Source organism: Pipistrellus hanaki (genome assembly GCF_964339955.1).
Source record: "Pipistrellus hanaki genome assembly, chromosome: 1".
Taxonomy (NCBI): domain Eukaryota; kingdom Metazoa; phylum Chordata; class Mammalia; order Chiroptera; family Vespertilionidae; genus Pipistrellus; species Pipistrellus hanaki.
The window spans coordinates 21197657-21215960 of record NC_140503.1 but is presented as its reverse complement, the minus strand read 5'-3'; the positions used below and the strand labels follow the sequence as shown (position 1 = coordinate 21215960).

General features: G+C 60.4%; 1 protein-coding gene across 4 annotated transcripts; it reads right to left on the bottom strand.

The window, feature by feature from the left end:
- Positions 1–614: 614 nt before the first annotated feature.
- Positions 615–17944, bottom strand: RPS6KL1 (ribosomal protein S6 kinase like 1). 4 transcript variants are annotated; one of them, XM_084893076.1, is made up of 11 exons: positions 17785–17944; positions 15689–15963; positions 13873–13997; positions 12701–12793; positions 7330–7377; positions 6824–6956; positions 5012–5632; positions 4099–4188; positions 3855–3937; positions 2401–2496; positions 615–2116 (listed from the first exon to the last, which is right to left on the bottom strand). In XM_084893076.1, the coding sequence occupies exons 2-11, from the start codon at positions 15951–15953 to the stop codon at positions 2006–2008; spliced, it is 1665 nt and encodes a 554-aa protein (XP_084749202.1). In that variant the 5' UTR covers positions 15954–15963; positions 17785–17944; the 3' UTR covers positions 615–2005. The 4 variants fall into 4 exon arrangements, with proteins under 4 accessions (XP_084749202.1, XP_084749204.1, XP_084749203.1 ...); XM_084893078.1 differs by lacking the exon at positions 2401–2496; XM_084893077.1 differs by lacking the exon at positions 4099–4188.
- Between the last annotated feature and the right edge of the window lie 360 nt (positions 17945–18304).

Sequence of the window (18304 nt, the reverse complement as noted above, 5' to 3'; positions counted from 1 at the left end):
AGGTCTGGCATGACTTAGGGAGTGTAGCAAAAGGAAGACTGAGCAGGCTCCACTAGGCTCCCACCAGATCTTGTCATTAACCTCCTGTGTGTGTGTGTGTGTGTGTGTGTGTGTGTTTTCAGAGGAAGGGAAAGGGAGAAACATGGTGAGAATCATAGATCAGCTGCCTCTTGCACACCCCCAGCAAGCCTGCAACCCAGGCATGTGCCCTTGACTGGAATTGAACCCAGGAACCTTCAGTCTGCAGGCTGATGCTCCATCCACTGAGCCAAATCAGCTAAGATGTCATTAACCTCTTTGAGTAGGAGCCATTGTCTTAGTAATAGTTTACTGAAGATTAAACTCTTCCCCCTGCCCCCCCCCCCCCCCCCAGGCATCATGACCCTCTTCTAAGGCTTGTCTTTTATTTCCCATAGAGGCCAATGCCCCTCCATGCCAGCACTTCCCCTTAGGCTCAATGCTACTCAGCAGGGCACAGGCTGGCATGTGGGTGGGTCTACCACCAGCCCTGCTTCCTAAGTCACTGCTGAATATCATGGAGCTTCTTTGGGGCAGCCTTCCAATCTTCTTGTTCATACAGGGTAGCTCTCCTTGCATTAATGAGGCAAGAATACCACAGGCAACATCAGGCTTTATTGGGGGCAAGAGGGTATGGACAAGCCCCAGAGAAACCAGGCCCATACCAGGCTATGCTTCCCCATGTCCTCTGCCCAAGTCACTCCAGCCTCCCTCATGGAATGGAGATGAGTGTCAAGGGCGCCACCTGGTGGTGTTGCAGACACAAGGCAAGGGGTTGGGGATAGAGGTCTGGTGAAAGTTGAAGTTGCCACACCCCAGTGACAGGATGAATCCTGAGAAGAAAAAGCCCCCAAACCTGAGGAGGGAATTGTATTTGGGGTAACTACTTATCCCAGTTCTTCAGAGACCAGAAACATCTTGCTTCTGGCTAAGCCTGGGCAACCATTCTCTGTGTTGTGATTCATTTCAAAAGGGGATGAAGTCACAGTAGGCAATGAATTGAGTGGACCCTCAAGACTAAAATGCAAAATGGTAAATAGGACCAATGCCTGAGAAGGGAATCCTAATGAGTCCAGCTTATCTTAGCAGCTTCCGACTGGAGGCTAACTGTGGTCTCTCAGACCCGTGGGGCAGGCCCCCCTTTCTCTCCACCCTGGGGGAGGGGAGATCTTTCTCTGCTTCCAAAATTGCTCTAATTGGCAAAGGTGCCCTCTCCCCTCCTCCTAATCCCTGTTCCCTCCCCCACACCCCTCTTCCTTTTCTCTTCAGAGTCTGAAACTGCAAGACCGGGGCATGGTCAGGAGGGGGAGTGGGTCACCCTGTTCCCCACCTCACTGCCTGCTCACAGCAGAGGTCTTCCCTGCGCCCCCGGCCTCCCCACCCCCTGCAGGAGGAGTCTGATAGAAGAGGCCGCTATTTACGTGGCTAAGGTATCAGCCAGGGCAGCCCTAACTTGAGCCCACTAAGCCAGTGGACCAGTATCCTGAGATAAGTCTCCAGGGATGCCCCAAGTAGGGCACAACACGGCAGGTAGCGAATCACAAAACCTCAAGGTTAGCTCAGCAAGTGGTGAGTACTTCGGAGCGAATGTGACAGAAGGCACCCTTTGAACGGGGTAGGTCTGTGTTCAAGGCTCAGGGTGTGTGCTCCACAGATCTCTGTGGACCGATGGGTGGAGGGAGGGGCCCAAGCCACCTAGCAGGGTGAGCTCTGACCTGTCCCTTCCCCTCAGCAGTGACTAGAAAGGGTTCCTCCAAGAGCTGGCGGAGGACTCCCTAGACCCCTCCTGGGCAGCAGCGACGATAGCTTCTGAGGCCCACGGGAGGGAGCAGAGCAGAGCGGGAGAGGCGGCTGACCCCCCTTCCTTGCAGAGGCCACTGATCAGAGTGACAGGATTAGGGTCAGCTCAGAGTGGCAGGATGGCAGACGAAGAGAGGAGAGGAGATCCAGACCAGTCCAGCTGCCTCCATCGCCACTCCGCCCCCTCTTACCCCACCAGCTTGCTCCACTGGATGGTACTGAAAAAGGGGTGGGTCTTGAGCCTGTTGACACCGCCCCCTCCGGTTCCCAGGCGCCTGCTGGCATCAAACTGCAGTAGCTGTGGAGAAAGGCCCAGTCAGCGCCTGGCAGGCCCTTCCAGCCCCATTGCTGAGGGGTGGGCTGACTGCCAGGGACCTGTCACCATGGCCCCGGGGGCTCACTGCCTGCCAGTCCAGCCCACAGAACCCCCCGCTTTACCCTGGGGAACACTGGTGGTGTTTGGCCACCAACATATAGAGAACTTTGTAACCTCCCGCACCCACATCAGCCATCCGGGAGCAGCTTGCTTGTTCATACACAGGGTTCTGCCCTCCCACCCTCAGGCCAAGGGTCTGACCTCACCTCAGCCAGCAGGGAGGCAGCTGGGCGACTGAGCCACTCGGGCAGCTGGAGCTGGGTGTGGGGCTGGATTCCTGAGGGGTGGCTCTGGGAGAGGGCCTGGGAAGACACAGGGAGGGGCCTCAGGGGGCAACCCCTGGAACATCGGTCCACCCCAGCGGCAGTCAGGATTTTACTGTTCCCTGTATCCCATTCCATGGGACGATGATGGCAAGGCAGGCCATTGGGTCTGCTTTGGATCGACTGTACGCCAGACGGCGTTCAATGCCTGACAGCCATTCCACACATGCCCACAACCACTCTCCGAGGAAATACAAGCATCGCACTGGAGAGACAAAAGCAGCTGAGAGGTGAAGGGACTGGTGCTGAGGGTAGGGTTTGAACCCAGGCCCCTCTGGCTCTAAGCTCGCTCGATCCATTGCTCTTGGCTGCAATCAGGATGAGTATTGGGACTTGTCTTCGTACAGAAAAAGCAAAAAACAAAATCCCTCCACGGGCCACTCATCTGGCAGCCGGCCACGGCATGCTGCCGCCGGGCCACGGCAGGGCTGTGGTGTGGAAGGCAGGGCCTCTCTGGCCGCCAGCAGGGTGCAGCTGTGGAGAGCAAGGAGGTCTGTCTGGAGGTCAGGATGAGCTGCAAGAAGCGACCAGGAGGAGGGCCAGAAGCCGGGGCTGGAGAGGTGGCGGGAGGCTGCGAGGGGAGAGCAGCCCTGTTTGCAGCCAGGGCTCCGAGGCCCCGGGCGACGGGGCAGACGCAGGAGGCAGCCACGGTGAACCGGTCAGATCCGGGCTTCAGGTCACACTGCTTCCTCTCTGGCTCTCTCCTCGCTGTCTGACCTCACCAGCCCCAGGTGCAGGGCTGAGCTCATCGGGGCGGACAGAGGGCAGAGGCCGCCGTCCTGAGGGAGGAGGGTGTTTGCGGGGGAAACGTGGAGCCCCTGGCTGACCCGGGCTGGACGGACAGCGGCCGGCCCGCACCCAGGAGGCCCTCTCTCCTGCTCTTCAGCCAACGCCGGGGGGTCACAGCCCCGGAGGCTGTCGGGGTGGGAAGCGAGCAGTGGGAAGCGCTGAGGGGGTGAGCCAGGGTCTTTCGGGGAAGAAGGGCTGTCCTCCTGCACCCTCCTCCAGACCCGGGCCCGGGCTGCTCTTCCAGAAACCTGCCCTGCCCACCCAGGCTCAGCTCTCGCCCACGGAAGGTGGCAGGCTCACCAGCTACAGCCACTAGTATTGGGGGCGGGGATGGGGGGGGATGAAGTGGGCCCAGGGCCTGGGTGGCAGTGGCTCCCTGTGGGGATGAGCTGGGGAGCGCAGCTGTGCTGGCAGGACACCTAGTCCCAGGGCCAGGTTCTGGAGCGCCAGGCAGCCTGAGTCCCCCATGGGCTGGTTGTATTGAGCCCAGGCCACCCTGTCCTCAGTGACCCCCCCACAAGGGCCCCACTCCCTGCCCCGCCACTCACCGTGCCAGTCAGCAGCTCATACAGCAGAGACCCAAAGCTCCACCAGTCACAGGCTTCCGTCAGCTCGGAAATGCCACCCACCTCTGCGGGAGCAAGAACACAAATGTCCCCACCTTCCCCACGAAGGCGGGTCTCCCCTCCAGTCATCCTACCCAGACACGGCCCATCCCCTCTGTCACCCTCAGCCCCCCCTCCCCGCCATGTTCACCCACACAAAGGCCCCGGGGTCCAGGCCCCCCCTTGCCTGGGGCACTGTAGAGGTTGTCCACAGCCTCCCTGCAGCACTGGGGCTCCACCTCGGACCACTGGCCGAAGTACGTGAGCCGAATGTGACCTTCCCGTCCGGCGTGGGCAGGGGATGGGATGGGGACAGAAAATACCATTAGTCACCGCTGAGCAGCTGGCCTGGGGGAGGGGGCTCCAGCACGCCCCCCACACAAGGCAGGAGTCACCGGCCTCGCTAAGCATGGCCTCCCGAGGGGCACGCAGCCCCGAGGCCCGGAGACAACTGGGTATTTATAGGAGCTGCTGCCCTGGACTCCTGGGCCTGAAGGAGAGTTGGTGGTGGTGGTGGTGGGGAGGGACACAGAGAGGGGGCTGGCTGGTGCGGCTCAGTGGTTGAGCATCCACCTATGAACCAGGAGGTCACGGTTTAATTCCCAGTCAGGGCACATGCCTGAGTTGTGGGCTTGATCCCCTGTATGGGGTGTGCAGGAGGCAGCCGATCAATGATTCCCTCTCATCACTGATGCTTCTCTCTCCCTCTCGGAAATCAAGAGAAATACATATTTTTTTAAAAAAAAAAAAAGGCTGGGGGAGCCCTAACAGGTTTGGCTCAGTGGATAGAGCATCGACCTGCGGACTGAAAGGTCCCAGGTTTGATTCCGGTCAAGGGCATGTACCTGGGATGCAAGTACATCCCCAGTAGGAGATGTGCAGGAGGCAGCTGGTCGATGATTCTCTCTCGTCGATGTTTCTAACTCTATCCCTCTCCCTTTCTCTCTATAAGAAATCAATAAAATATATTTTTTTAAAAATAAAAAAAGGCTGGGGGAAGCAGATCACCTCCACCCTTCCCTTGAATCCGTGGCACTCTCCTCTGTCTTGAGGCCTTGGGGCCCCCCACTGTACTCCCCTCCCCAGGCCGGGGCACCTACCTGCCTGATCCAGGAGTAGGTTCCGGGGATTGAGGTCCCGGCATAGCACCCCCTGCTGGTGCAGCGCCTCCAGGGCCACCAGCAGCTCCGCCGCCCACTGCTTGGCCTGCTCTTCCCTCACGCTCCAGGCGCCCCCGCCGGGCCCCCGGCCGGCCATGTCCGCTGAGGGGCAGCTGGGGCCTCTGCTGCGGCCACAGCCCCCCAGCACCCGGCCCGCCCCCTCGCGGACCCAAGAGAGCCCCCAGGGGGACCCAGTGTCTGAGTTCCGGCCGGGTTCTCTCCGGGCCGGGAGGCGCAGGCGGCCACCGGGAGCCTTCGGAGGGTCCGAGGAGCAGGAGGAGGAGCAGGGGGTGCTGGTCCTGGCTGAGGGCGCACCTTCAGCCTCTCGCTGGGGTCCGACGGGCGGCACCTGGCTGGCTGGGGCGAAGCTCCGGCAAGTCCAGGGAGACTCCGGGGGCACTGGGTCCTGCAGGCGGGTGTGGCCAGGGGGCAGCGACGTCGGGGGCCGGATGCTGAGGCGGGGGTTGAGCTGAGCCTTCATCCTCTCCCGGCTGGAGCCAGGCCTGGGCCCGGCCTGCTGGGGGCGGGCCTGGGAGCGCAGGTGGGACCAGAGCGTGCCTCCTGGCCGGGCAGAAGGGAGAAGAAGAGCGTGGGCACCAGGTCCCGGTCTGCCCTGCGGCCTCTGCTCCCCGCCCCCGGAGCCTGACCCTCGAATGACCTCTCCTTCCTGTCACTCCCCTAAAGAGGACCAGCCTCCCAATCTGGCACAAAATAGATGCTTACCCCCTAAGGAAATGTACGTTATTGCTAACGTCCCTGGTTTTGGTGTTGGTTTACCAGCGTTCAATATGTTTTATACATAGATATTTTAAAAAATTTTTTAGGGAGGCGGAAACCGGTTTGGCTCAGTGGATAGAGCATCAACCTGCGGACTGAAAGGTCCTGGGTTCGATTCTGGTCAAGGGCATGTACCTTGGTTGTGGGCACATCCCCAGTAGGGGGTGTGTAAGAGGCAGCTGATCGATGATTCTCTCTTATCGATGTTTCTAACTCTCTATCCCTCTCTCTTCCTCTCTGAAAAAAATCAATAAAATATATTTTAAAAAAATAAATGAAAAATAAAAAATTTTAGGGAGAATAATACAATGAAATGTAAGTTAGTAAAATAAAAGAAGGCCAGGCACGGACCTGCGATGACTCCATGTCATGACCTAGAATGTGCACCTCTATTAAAAAAAATCTCATCAGCTGCCCAAGCCGGTTTGGCTCCGTGGAGAGAGCGTTGGCCTGAGAACTGAAGGGTCCCTGGTTTGATTCCTGTTGTGGGCTCGATGCCCAGTAGGGGGCGTGCAGGAGGCAGCCAGCCAATGATTGTCTCTCATCATCAATGTTTCTATCTCTCTCTCTCTCCCTTCCTCTTTGAAATCAATAAAAAAATATATATATTTTTTAAAAAATTTCATCACCCTAACAGGAGATCAATAAATATCTGCTACATGACCAGCTCCTGATCTTACAGCTTCAGAACCACCATCCCACACAGTGCTCCGAGGGATGGGCACAGACTAGAAAGAGGAAGAGAGCCGTGACTGGAGGAAATGGTGACAAAGGGGGCACCTACATGCCCTCTCGCCAGCCCTACGGGAACATCCTCCCCAGGCCGCCCCTGCCCCTGAGGCCCACCCAGCCTGACCCGGCCGCCACCCGCCAGCAAAGCCGGCCCAGGTCTGCCTGCACCCTCAGTGCAGGTTACCCCTCCCCCAGTTCAGGCATTTGAAGGGAAGGCGAGGGGACCCCTCCCCGGGCCCTCACCTTGCACATGCTCCAGGTGCAGGAAGATGGAGTCCTCGCTGACGAAGTACCGCAGCAGCTTGGTCATGTAGGGAACGCCGTGCGGGATGATGGTCAGCCGCTCCTGGCTCGCTGTGGGACACCTGGACAGGCTCTGGGGAGGGGGCAGGCCAGAGGCTGCTCTGCGAGGGGACGTCAGAGCCCCGGCTTCAGTGGCAACCGGATGAGGGGTGGGAGCCAGCCACCCTGAGGGGCCACTGCTCCCCCACTTCCTGCCCTGGCCCCCACCCGTCTTCCCTATGCCACCCAGGGCCTCCACCTCCCGGGCCAGGGAGGGGGCAGTGAAGTGTGAGTGTCTGGAGGGCCCGGGCGTGCTCAGGGCGGGACGAGTGGCTTTCAGGTTTGGAGGGGGCGTGGACGTCAGATAGAGGTTCTGAGTCGGGGGTTCCCTAGAGGGTAGTGGGGTCTAAGAGCTCTGAGAAAGTCCCAAGGGGAGTGCAGCATGGAGGGGGCTGGGTGGCACCTGCCTTCACCACGAAGGTCCCTCCAGTCGCCGGGTCCTGGACCAGCTGCACCTGCCAAGGTCCAGGAGGCATTGGTCAAGCACATGCTGGTTCCCGGGGCTCCATGGCCCTCACGCCAGCCCCCAGCTTCCTCCCGAGGCCGACTCACTCCAGGGGCGAGGAAGGCAGGCCCCCAAACTGACATCCATCCTGTCCTGCTCACCCGCCCTCCTCAGACCTGCAGGCCTTAGCTCATGTGCCGCTGCCTCCAGGAAGCCTTCCCGGCCCTCGGGTGCTCTCCAAGCTCACCCTAGGGGAGCCTGATCACACGGTGTCTAATTTCCCATCTCCCCCCTGCACTGTGAGCCCCAGGAGGACAGGAAGCCCACGGACCAGCTCTGTTTCCAGAGCACGTGTCCATGGTGAGGGGCCCAGCCTGCAAGGTGTGAGGGTGTCACGGATGGCAACGACCTCAGAGCCAGTCACATCCTCTGATCGTTCATTTCCCAGGTGGAAAGCGGAGGCTCTGAGAGGGTGGCCCAGGCCACCAAGTGCCTGCGCAGGAGTGCTCTCGCAGGCCTCTTCCCCTGATGCCCACCCTTCTTTTATTTTTTTTAAATTTTTTAAATATATTCCTTATTTATTTTTTTTACAGAAAAGAAGGGAGGGGGATAGAGAGTCAGAAACATCGATGAGAGAGAATCATCCATCAGCTGCCTCCCGCACACCCACTACTGGGGATGTGCCCGCAACCAAAGTACATGCCCTTGACCGGAATCGAACCTGGGACCTTTCAGTCCGCAGGCCGACGCTCTATCCACTGGATGGGCCAGACCATCCAGGGCCCACCCTTCTTTTCAATAGTTCTCTCTGGAGGCTGCCTTCGGAGACCAGTCCACTCCTCCCGTTGGTTTTGTCCAGAGGCAGCACCTTGTAGCAAGTTGGGTCCTTGCCTCTTCTCGTGGTGGGCAGGGTGGACCCCAGGTCCAGGAGAGGGCGTGCCGAGCATGGGGGGGGGGGGGGAGAAATTTATTTATTTATTTATTTAGAGAAATGAAGGTTCAGAGAGGTTATGTTGCCCACGATCCCACTCCTAAGAAGGCGTAGAGCCAGGACTTGAATCCAGGCGGGCTGATCCTGGAGCCGTGGAGAGTACCTGCCAGTGGGGGCACCAGCAGCTCACTCTGGGCCCGAAGGTCCCCATCACCAGGGGGACGAAGGCGGCGGACTCTGTGCAGCCGGAGTGAGGGGGCTCGTCCTCCAAGAGCCACAGCCGGAGCCCAGCCCGGCCCCTCTCCTTGGCCCAATCTGTACGATGTCTGAGAAAGAAACTCCGGGGCCCTCTGGGAGAACCGTTTCCCACAAGCGCCGACACCCAGATAATTCCCCACCGCCCCTTGCCAAGTGGGGCTTCCTGCTCCCTCGTCCCGGACACGGCCCTGGCGTTCACAGAGTCCAGAAACCAGCCAGGAAGGCAGGGGCAGTGAGAAGTAAAACTTAACCAGGGCCCATACCGGTTTGGCTCTGTGGATAGAGCATCGGCCTGCGGACTGAAAGGTCCCGGGTTCAATTCCGGTCAAGGGCATGTACCTTGGTGGCGGGCACATCCCCAGTAGGGGGTGTGCAAGAGGCAGCTGATGGATGTTTTTCTCATCGATGTTTCTAGCTTTCTATCCCTCTCTCTTCCTCTCTGTAAAAAAAAAAAAAAATCAATAAAATATATTAAAAACAAGAAAAACTTAACCAGGACATTGAAACAAGTGGGTTAAACTCCGTCTGTGTACTGAAACCTACTGATGTGGAAAGAATTCGACCAGAACAGTAGCAGGCCTTATCTTGGAGCGAGGTAGGAAGGTGGGGAATTGTTCCTGTTTTAAATGCCTTCCTCCTTCATGTTGTCCCCAAAGGGGTACCAGGGAGGGCATTTTCACATTAAACCAAGCAAACGAAAAAAAAAAAAAACCCTTCCTCCTTTGCCCCGGCTACGGGAGACACAACACCCTCCGGCCCCGTGGCCTCTGTGGACCCCGTTTCACGCTCCGTAAGACAATCCTCACAGGCAGCCCTCCCAGAGGAGCTTGGGCCGCGCAGGGAAACTCCATCCGCACCGTCCCATGTGGAAGCCGTTAGCCACGTGAGGGTATCGAGCCCTTGAAATGTGGCTGGTGCAGCTGCTGCCATTTCTTTGTTGAGACACAGGAACCCTTTCTGTAAAAACGCCCGACGTGTCCAAACCCCAGGAGGAATCTCTCACCGAGCCCACAAGCCCCCACGTTGCAAACGGGCTTCCAACATGCAAGGTCCGCAGGGGCCGGGCCTGTGGGCCGCACGAGCAGGGCGGGGACGGGGCGAAGCCGAGGGCTGCAGCCCCTGAGAGCAGCCGGCCCTTCCTCCACTCCCTCGAGCCAGCCTCTCCAGACCTCTGGGTTTTGAGGAGAAGCAGGAGAGCTGGACGTTTATATAAAACCTGCCAACTTTTCAATGTTGGTAACTAATAAATTTTAAAAAAAACCCACCACCCCTGTGTTGGAGCCAAAAAAACAAGAAGTGACTTGAGTGACCTTTTCCTTCCCCATCCTTGACTCAGAGCCTGGATCCCTGAGAGCAGACGCCTGGGTATGCTGGCCCACTGCCTCCCTCGTCCTTGACCAGCCACCTCTGCTCCCTGCCACCCTCTCTGCCTGCCAGTACTTCTTCAGCCCTGGAGGCCCTCTCCCCTGACAACGGGGCACCTCAGGGGATGTCGGGCTTTCTGAGCCAGCCCTCTGCCCTCCCTGGCTGTGCTGCCCCAGCGCTGCCCTCCCGCCCGGAGCTGCCTGGGCAGAGCCGCCGAACGGGACTGAACGGGGACTCGGTGAGGCACATCCAGGCCTGGCGGCCGGGACCTGGCCCCAGGCTCCCCACCACCGCTCCTAATTTGGGGAAACTGGTGTTCTGGCTTGGGAACGGCGCGGGAGAAGGAAACGGGATCTCTGGAGGGAGGTGGAGCAGGTAAGGGATTGCCCAAGAAAGGGTGGCCCAAGAAACGGCGGCTGGCCACACGCACGGGGCTCAGAACACCGGGCTCTGACAACGCTCTGCACGGGGCCACCTGGGCTTGAGCTCACGAGGGGCGTCCTGTCACAGACCTCCCTCCTGGCAACGCAAGGTGCCCGTGTGCACCCCAAAACTCCTGTAACTTAAAGAGCAGAGCAGCGTAACGTCCACTCACTGCTTCCCAAACCTGTTTCCCCCGGAACGCCACCCTGCAGGGCGCCGGGCTCCGTGGGGTCCCCCGTAGGGAGACGGCGGCGGCGGTCACCTCCCGGCCTGGCCGAGTCACACGGACTAGCTGGCGGGCGGGCAGGCTGCACAGACGGAGGAGCCTGACTGGGCCTTGCTGACCTACTGGGGTCCGTTCCAGGGGCCTGGGAGTAGCCGATGGAGCAAGAGCAAGGCTGGGGACGGGAAGCCCGCATGCCACCGACTGGCACTTGTCACTCGCACCGAGAGCCATCAGACATGCATCACGGGTTTTAGCCGGGCCTTTCCCCTAAATTATCTCACTTTAGCTCCCACATCACCCCGTGCGGGGAGGAGCCTCACCCCGCCGGCCGGCGAGCGCTGAGGGCGAGGGACCTGCCCTTGGCCACCCGTGTGCCGCCCAGACAGACTTCCCCCTCCGGCGAGTGCGGAAGCTCACACCGGCCTCTCTGCTCTGCGGCTCCAGCCCCGTCAGAATCCCCTGTGAGCGCCTGACTGGTCTGGCTCAGTGGATAGAGCGCCAGCCTGCGGACCTGTGGACTGAGGGGTCCTGGGTTCGATTCCGGTCAAGGGCATGCACCTTGGTTGCGGGCACATCCCCAGTAGGGAGTGTGCAGGAGGCAGCTAATGGATGTTTCTCCCTCATCGGTGTTTCTAACTCTCTATCCCTCTCCCTTCCTCTTTGTAAAAAAAAAAAAAAAAAAAAAAAAAAAAAATCCCCCACGAGTGTCTGAATTACAGATCCCTGGCTCCACCCCAGAGATTCTGGCTCCAGGCGCCTGTATGTTGGGGGAGGCCCCCAGGTGATCCTGACAAACAGCCGGTGTGAGAAGGAGCTTCTCCCGTGATACCCAGGCAGCCCGGGTGGGGGCAGAGGGCACCGAGCGCCGGCTCTGCCGAGGAAAAGGGGCCACAGGCGGAACCGGACAAGCTCAGGGGCTGAAATTAACCGCACCCGGCGGTCTGAGCATAAAGCTTCCCAACGGAGGCGCGTCCCATCCCAGGCCTACCGCTTCCTTGACAAACGCCGGTCTTTCCCTGAAGTGAGCCTGTCTGTTTTTTTGCATCTGAGGCAACGAACCTTGGAATGTCAGCGTTATCTCCTTTCCAGACCCCCTCGGGATCCACCCCCCACCGGGTCCGGAGACCACAGAGCCCCTCACGGTGTCCTGTTCCCGGACTACGCTCTGTGTGCTGAAAACGCTCCTCCGTGCCTGCCCGGTGCCCTCCGAGGAAAGGAAGTATGTGTCTATCCATTTTACTTTCTCCCAACCACAAAGATTCCTCCTAGTTGCTCTCTCCTGTCTCCCTAATCTATCACCCATGAAGTTTAAGTAACCAACCCCCTGGTCTTCCCCTTTAATTCCGAGCTACGGAATAAGTGGTAAAACTGCCATTTTTTTTTTTTTCTGGAACATTTTCTCAGTCCATTCGGGTTTCGCTTCCCCTCAACTATCATCAGTTTGATAAATAAACTCATAAAAATTCGTACAGGTTTGGACGTTTCTTATGTCAACAGCTCCCACCTCATCTGACCCAACTGTTTGCCCTGCTGACCCCGCGCCGAGGGTGCCAGGTACGGGCTGGGACGTCAGGTCCTAGCCTCCTGTCTGCCTGCGTGAAGGGAAGGGCCCAGAGGGGTGAGGAGGAGGGTGGGGCCCGGAGAGAGGGTACAGCGGCCAGGCCCCGGATGATGCCCGGGCCGGTGGGACACCCTGAGGACGGGTTTCTGGAGGTGAGCACCTTCCCGCCACGGGGACTTCTTGGCTGTGCTTGGTGGGGGACTCGGCTGCAGCCCTGGGGTGCAGGGGGAATGGGGGGTGGGACCTGTGGGACGTGGGAGTGAGCAGTGTGGGAGGCAGGATGCCCCGGGCACCGCGCCTCCTGTGGCTTCTGCCCTGGATCCCGGGGGGAGCAGTTTCCTGTTTTCGAGCTGGAGGGCTGTGGGAGGCGCTGACTGCCTCTTGGGCTCCCAGCCTCCTTCCCAGGACCTGACTGGTGTGAGCTGGGGGAGGCAGGGGAGCCACTGGGCACCGCTGGACACCTGCTCCTTTCCCGTCTCCCCGAAGGACTGGGGTGGTGCTCTCTCTGCCCACCCGTCACCCCCTCGCACAGGCCATCCCCTCCCACACCCCGGGCCCCGCTGACTCACCTTCTCGATGACCCCGACCACCCGGCAGCCCCTCAGCTGCTCCAGGGCCGAGCTCAGCGTGCGGATGGGCCGGAGCCGAAGGCTGCTGAAACCCTGCGGAGGGGAGACAGGCACAGGGCCCAGCCCTCAGCGGCTGCTTCTCCGGGCAGGGGCTGGGCCTCCAGCTGCCGGGGGAGCACGGGGAGCGGGCAAGAGTGGGGTGCGGTCCAACCTCCCCTCACAGGGACAGGCTGAGCAGAGAAGCTGGTCCTGACTTGGGGGGGGGGGGACACTGCCCTCTTCACTCAGCCCCCCAACTCTCAACCCCTACCCCAGTGGTCGGCAAACTCATTAGCCACCAGAGCCAAATATCAACAGGACAACGACTGAAATTTCTTTTAAGAGACAATTTTTTTTAAAACTTAAAACTTCTTCGAACGCCACTTCTTCAAAATAGACTCTCCCAGGCCGTGGCATTTTGTGGAAGAGCCACACTCAAGAGGCCAAAGAGCCGCATGTGGCTCACGAGCCGCAGTTTGCCCACCACTGCCCTCCCCCCACCCCGCAGCCTTTCTCCAAGGCCCAGAAGCCACCCTTCGGGCTTCAGAAGCCGCCCTCGAAAGCGCCTCCAGGAGGCAGTGCCCCGGGGGCGGGGAGGTACCCTGGGAGCATGTGGGCCCCAGGGAACGTGCCTGGAAGACCCAGGCCCGTGGCCCCGGCACAAGGCTGCGGGGAAAGTGAGCCTAGGAGGGTGCGAGTGAGTGTCCGTGCACACCTGTGGGCATGAGAGGTGGGCGTGCATCTTCAACCCCCTCTGCGTGTGCACTGGGTTAGGGAAAGCCGCATGGGGAGAGCATCTGGGCACCGCTGTGTGTGCATGCGTGTGTATGCGCACACCGCGGTATCCGTGTCTGCTCCACATCCGGAGGCCCATTCACACACAAACAGCCCGGGGAGCCTGGGAGTGTGTGCACACGCGAGTCTGTGTGTGCGCCGTGTGCGAGGGCGGGGCGGTCTGTGTCCTCTGTGAGGGCGAGAGGCCGGCCTGCAGGATTCACTGCGAGTTGGAAAGTGAATGAACCCTAGAGGGCGTGGGCGAGGGAGGAAGCCAAAGGAGGGTGGGGGAAGGGCAGCTGGGGCACACGCCCCTGCCCCCCCTGCCCGCCCAGCTCTCTGCCCGCAGCCCTCCTCACCGCGCCAGGGCTGGCCCCGCCGCCCAGGCTCCGCTGCAGGTGGCAGTTGAAGATCTCCTCCGCCCGCCGCAGGTACTTGGTGATTTTCAGCTTCACAGCCTCACACCGCTCCTTGTTGGGGTCGACTGTGGGGGGAGGGGGTTACCAGGGCCCACCCTGCTCCCCTCCCTGGCCCTGGAGGGCTGTGGTTCTAACTCCCCTTGCCTGCCCTCCGCCCTCCGCCCTCCGCAGGTCAGGGTGCCTAGGTCTGAGGCTGGTCAGCAGATTCCCACCCCCCATCTGTTCCCGAGCCCCTCCTCTAGGAAGGAGACCGGCAGGGGAGGAGGAAGGAAGATGGCAGGAGGGGTTGGGAGCCGCGGTCACCCCCGGCCTAGAGCGCCTTACAGCCGGCGCCCACCACCTCGCTGGCCGCCGCCACCCTGGGAAGGGGCAGAGTGGGATGCCCGTGTCCGTTTCAGAGGCGGAGGCAGGAGCCCCGGGAGAACACGGCTGCCTTCCTCTCTGGTGCCCAGCGTGGAAAAGGCCAGAGAGGAGGTCAGGATTGGAAGACAGAGGGGTCTGCTGGGCAGGCCTGAAGCCCAGGCACTGAGGGGCAGGTCAGCAGGAGGGCAGGAAGCACGAATCAGGGCTTAACTCTACCCGAGCCTGGCCACCAAGGCCCACCGGGTCCCACAATGGCCTCAGGGCTGGTCTCTCCCCCAGCTTGGAAATGCCTCACTTTGCCCTGAACAGGCTCCTACCCACCCCTCCAGCCTTCGCTGTTCTCTCTCAGGAGCTCTGCCCGGCCCTTCAGCTGGACAAGGCTCCTGCTGTTCTTCAGCGCTCTGATGAGAGTTTGGACTTCCAGGAAGTCCCCTATGCCGGCCGCGCCTGGACTCAGTCTCCCTCCCTTCACTTCCTCCTCATTGCTCTTCACACTTGAGGCTGTAATTGCCCATCGTCCACTCATCAGCCCACCCCCATTACACACAGGCTTTGTAACTGCCCTGTGCCTCAGTTTCCTCATTTGGAAAATGGGAACAAAAATAGTTCCTGTGTACTTGGAGCTCCCTGCAACAACATACACAGTATGTTCCTCTACCGTGAGGTTCAGATGAGTGAATACAGCAAAGCCCTGCTCTGACCGGTTTGGCTCAGTGGATAGAGCGTCAGCCTTCAGACCAAAGGGTCTCAGGTTCGATTCCGGCCAGGGGGCACATGCCAGGTTGTGGGCTCGATCCCCAGTGGGGGGAGTGCAGGAGGCAGCCGATCAATGATTCTCATCATTGATGTTTCATTGATGTCTGTCTCTCTCTCTCTCTCTCTTTCTCTCTCTTTCCCTTCCACTTTGAAATCAATAAAAAATATTTTTAAAAAATACAGCAGCCAAAACCAGTTTGGCTCAGTGAATAGAGCATCGGCCTGCGGACTGAAGGGTCCCAGGTTCAATTCCGGTCAAGGGCACGTACCTTGGTTGTGGGCAAATTCCCGGTGGGGGGTGTGCAGGAGGCAGCTGATCGATGACTCTCTCTCATCGATGTTTCTCTCTGTCTCTCTCCCTTCCTCTCTGTAAAAAAAATAATCAATAAAATATATTTAAAAAAAAATAAAATAAATAAATGCAGCAAAGCCCTTGGACCAGGGCCTAATAGAAGCTCCATAAACAGGAGCTTTTATTAGGGTCTTTCGGAGAGGCCTGCAGGCCGTCTTCACCCAGCACAGAGGGGCGGATGCAGGGAGCTCACGGGGGCCCTCCCTCCCCAGCCCCTGCCCCGCCCCGCCCTGCCCCGCCCCGCCCCGCCCCGCCCCGCCCCGCCCCGCCCCGCCCGGCCCTGACCGTGCACGCCGCGCAGCAGGACGTCCACGCTGTTCTGGTAGTGGTTGAAGGCGGCCTCGTAGTCCTCGCTGACGTCGCGCTCCAGGGCCAGCCGGATCTGCGTGGCCGCGTCCACCAAGTAGTCGCGCTTGGCCGTGTCCGGCGGCCCCGGGGCCACCCGGTTGCGGATCTGCTCCAGATACACGCGGGCCTGGGACGGTGCTCGCGAGCAGGGCTCGGGCTCCTGCCCGGGGCCGGGGGGACACTCGCAGGCCACCAGGCTCATGGTGGCTGCCCTGCAGGGGTATAGGGGAATGAACAGGGGCGTGAGGGAATGAACAGGGGCGTGGGGGGATGAACAGGGGCGTGGGGGAATGAACAGGGGCGTGGGGGAATGAACAGGGGCGTGGGGGAATGAACAGGGGCGTGGGGGGATGAACAGGGGCGTGGGGGGATGAACAGGGGCGTGAGGGAATGAACAGGGGCGTGGGGGGATGAACAGGGGTGTGGGGGAATGAACAGGGGTGTGGGGGGATGAACAGGGGTATGGGGGAATGAACAGGGGCGTGGGGGGATGAACAGGGGCATGGGGGAATGAACAGGGGTGTGGGGGGATGAACAGGGGCGTGGGGGAATGAACAGGGGCGTGGGGGGATGAACAGGGGTATGGGGGAATGAACAGGGGCGTGGGGGGATGAACAGGGGCGTGGGGGGATGAACAGGGGTGTGGGGGGATGAACAGGGGTATGGGGGAGTGAACAGGGGCATGGGGGAATGAACAGGGGCATGAGGGAGGACCCCATTGGGAACAGCACCCCGTTTGCACCCTGGTTTCCTCCCCTGAATATTCAGAGGCGAACACCTCGGGGGCTGGAGGATCAGAGCGAATGCGGGTCTAGTCCTTTCACGGAGTCAGGTCTTTCCTAAGGGGTGGTAATAGAACAAGAACACGCTTGGGGCTCCTCTCTTCGATTCAATTTCCGCTCAGTGAGCATTTCTCACTTCCTAGGCGCTGAGCACTGGCGGGAAACGAAGATATCTGTGACCCAGAGCTGCCTTCATGGAGCAAACCCTGATTGATGTCTCTCTCTCTCTCTCTCTCTCTCTCTCTCTCTCTCCTACTTTGAAATCAATAATAATAATAATAAAAAAAAATCACACAGTACACGCAACGGAGGCCACACTCTGAGCTGAGGCAGGGCCATTCCTCACAGGGTTCCCTCCATCCTGCCCGTTCTCCCCTCGCGCTCCTCCCCCGGGAACCCCACTGTCCCTCCCCGTTCAGCTGCAGACCGAGCGGCTGCCCTGCTTTGTCTCCCTCTGCGCCGAGGTCAGTGTGGTCAGGGGTGCTCCCACACAGCCCAGCAGGGAGCTGGGCACGAAGCCAGGCCTTCGGGCCTGTGGGCAAGTGCCATTCCTGAGGGGCAGATGGATGGGGTTAGGGAGGAGGGCAGGGCCTACTCAGCTCTGGGGAGGGGGGAGGGGATGGCTCTGAAGCCAGGAGCCCACGTGGCCAGAGACCGCACAGCAGCTCCTTTCGGAGCGTGTGGGACACACGTGGCCAAAGGGACAGAGAAGTGGCCGTGGCCAAGGACAGGGCCCGGAGAGAGGCCAGCAGAGCTGTCCCTGCCCCTCTCTGCACTGCAGGGGGCGCCCTTGCTCTGGGGCCCCATTGGGAAGGAGCAGGGCCTGAGCTCCCAATCGCAGGCATGTCCGCCTCTGGAGAGAAAGGGAGGAGGGAACAGGATGGGGCGTGGGGCGGGGAGGGAAACCCACATCCCGGGCCCAGCGGGGAGCTGCTCCCTGGCCAGGCTGAGGCCGGGAGGTGGAGAGAGGGAGGGAGGGACTCGGCCCAGCCCACCCGGGACAGGGCATGCAGCTCGGAGGCCTGAGGCCGGTCCTGCGGGGCAGAGCCTGGAGGGCAGAGCCGCAGGACGAGGCCTGCGCACGGAGAGCGGTGCGTCCGTCCTGCCCCTGAGCTCCAGGGGCGCGGGGTTGGGGGGGGGGATCCCCGCTGGGGGCACCACCCCGCGGGGGTCAGGCCGAGGAAGGTGAGCTGGGGAGTGAGGGGAGGGGCCTGGGAGGAGGGATGGTGAAGGGCCGGGCAAACACTGTACCTGCCCGAGCCAGGAGCTCGGTCCGCGCGGTCACGGAGCCACCACCACCGCCCCTTCACCTCCGCCGGCGATCCTGCACCCGGACCCCGGCTCTGCGCCCTCCAGCCGGGTGCAGGCTTCTTGCCGGGTGCAGCCAGCCATTGGCTGCAGATGAGCTCAGCCTCTAGCTGTTAGAATAAACCGCCAATCAGCGCCCAGCTCGGCTTCGGCCGGCCCCCAAAGCAGTAGCGTAGGCGAGGCGAGGCGGAGCGCTGGGGGTGGGGTGGGGGTAGGGGGGCAGGCTTGGGGAGGGGCAGGCTTGGGGAGAGGGTGGGGTCAAGGGCCTCTGTGGGCTTTGTTCACTGGTGTACCCCAAGTGCCTAGGACAGCATCTGGCACACAGTATTGCTAAAGTAAGTATTTGCTGAATGAATGAATGAATGAATGAATGAATGAGCCTTGAAGTGTTTGAAGAGGGCAGTAGAGGAGAATGTTCTGGGCGAAAAATATCTATAAATGCCCCCAACAAAGCAAGGGAGAA

Bases quoted from the DNA above. Each gene is read 5' to 3' on its own strand.
- RPS6KL1 (XM_084893076.1), bottom strand. From the start codon at position 15,953: ATGAGCCTGGTGGCCTGCGAGTGTCCCCCCGGCCCCGGGCAGGAGCCC. The intron at 12,794-13,872 runs GTGAGGAGGGCT...TCCCCTCCGCAG, and splicing joins GCGGGGCCAGCCCTGGCGCG to GGTTTCAGCAGCCTTCGGCT. The intron at 5,633-6,823 runs GTGAGGGCCCGG...CTGCCCGGCCAG, and splicing joins GCACCTGGAGCATGTGCAAG to GAGGCACGCTCTGGTCCCAC.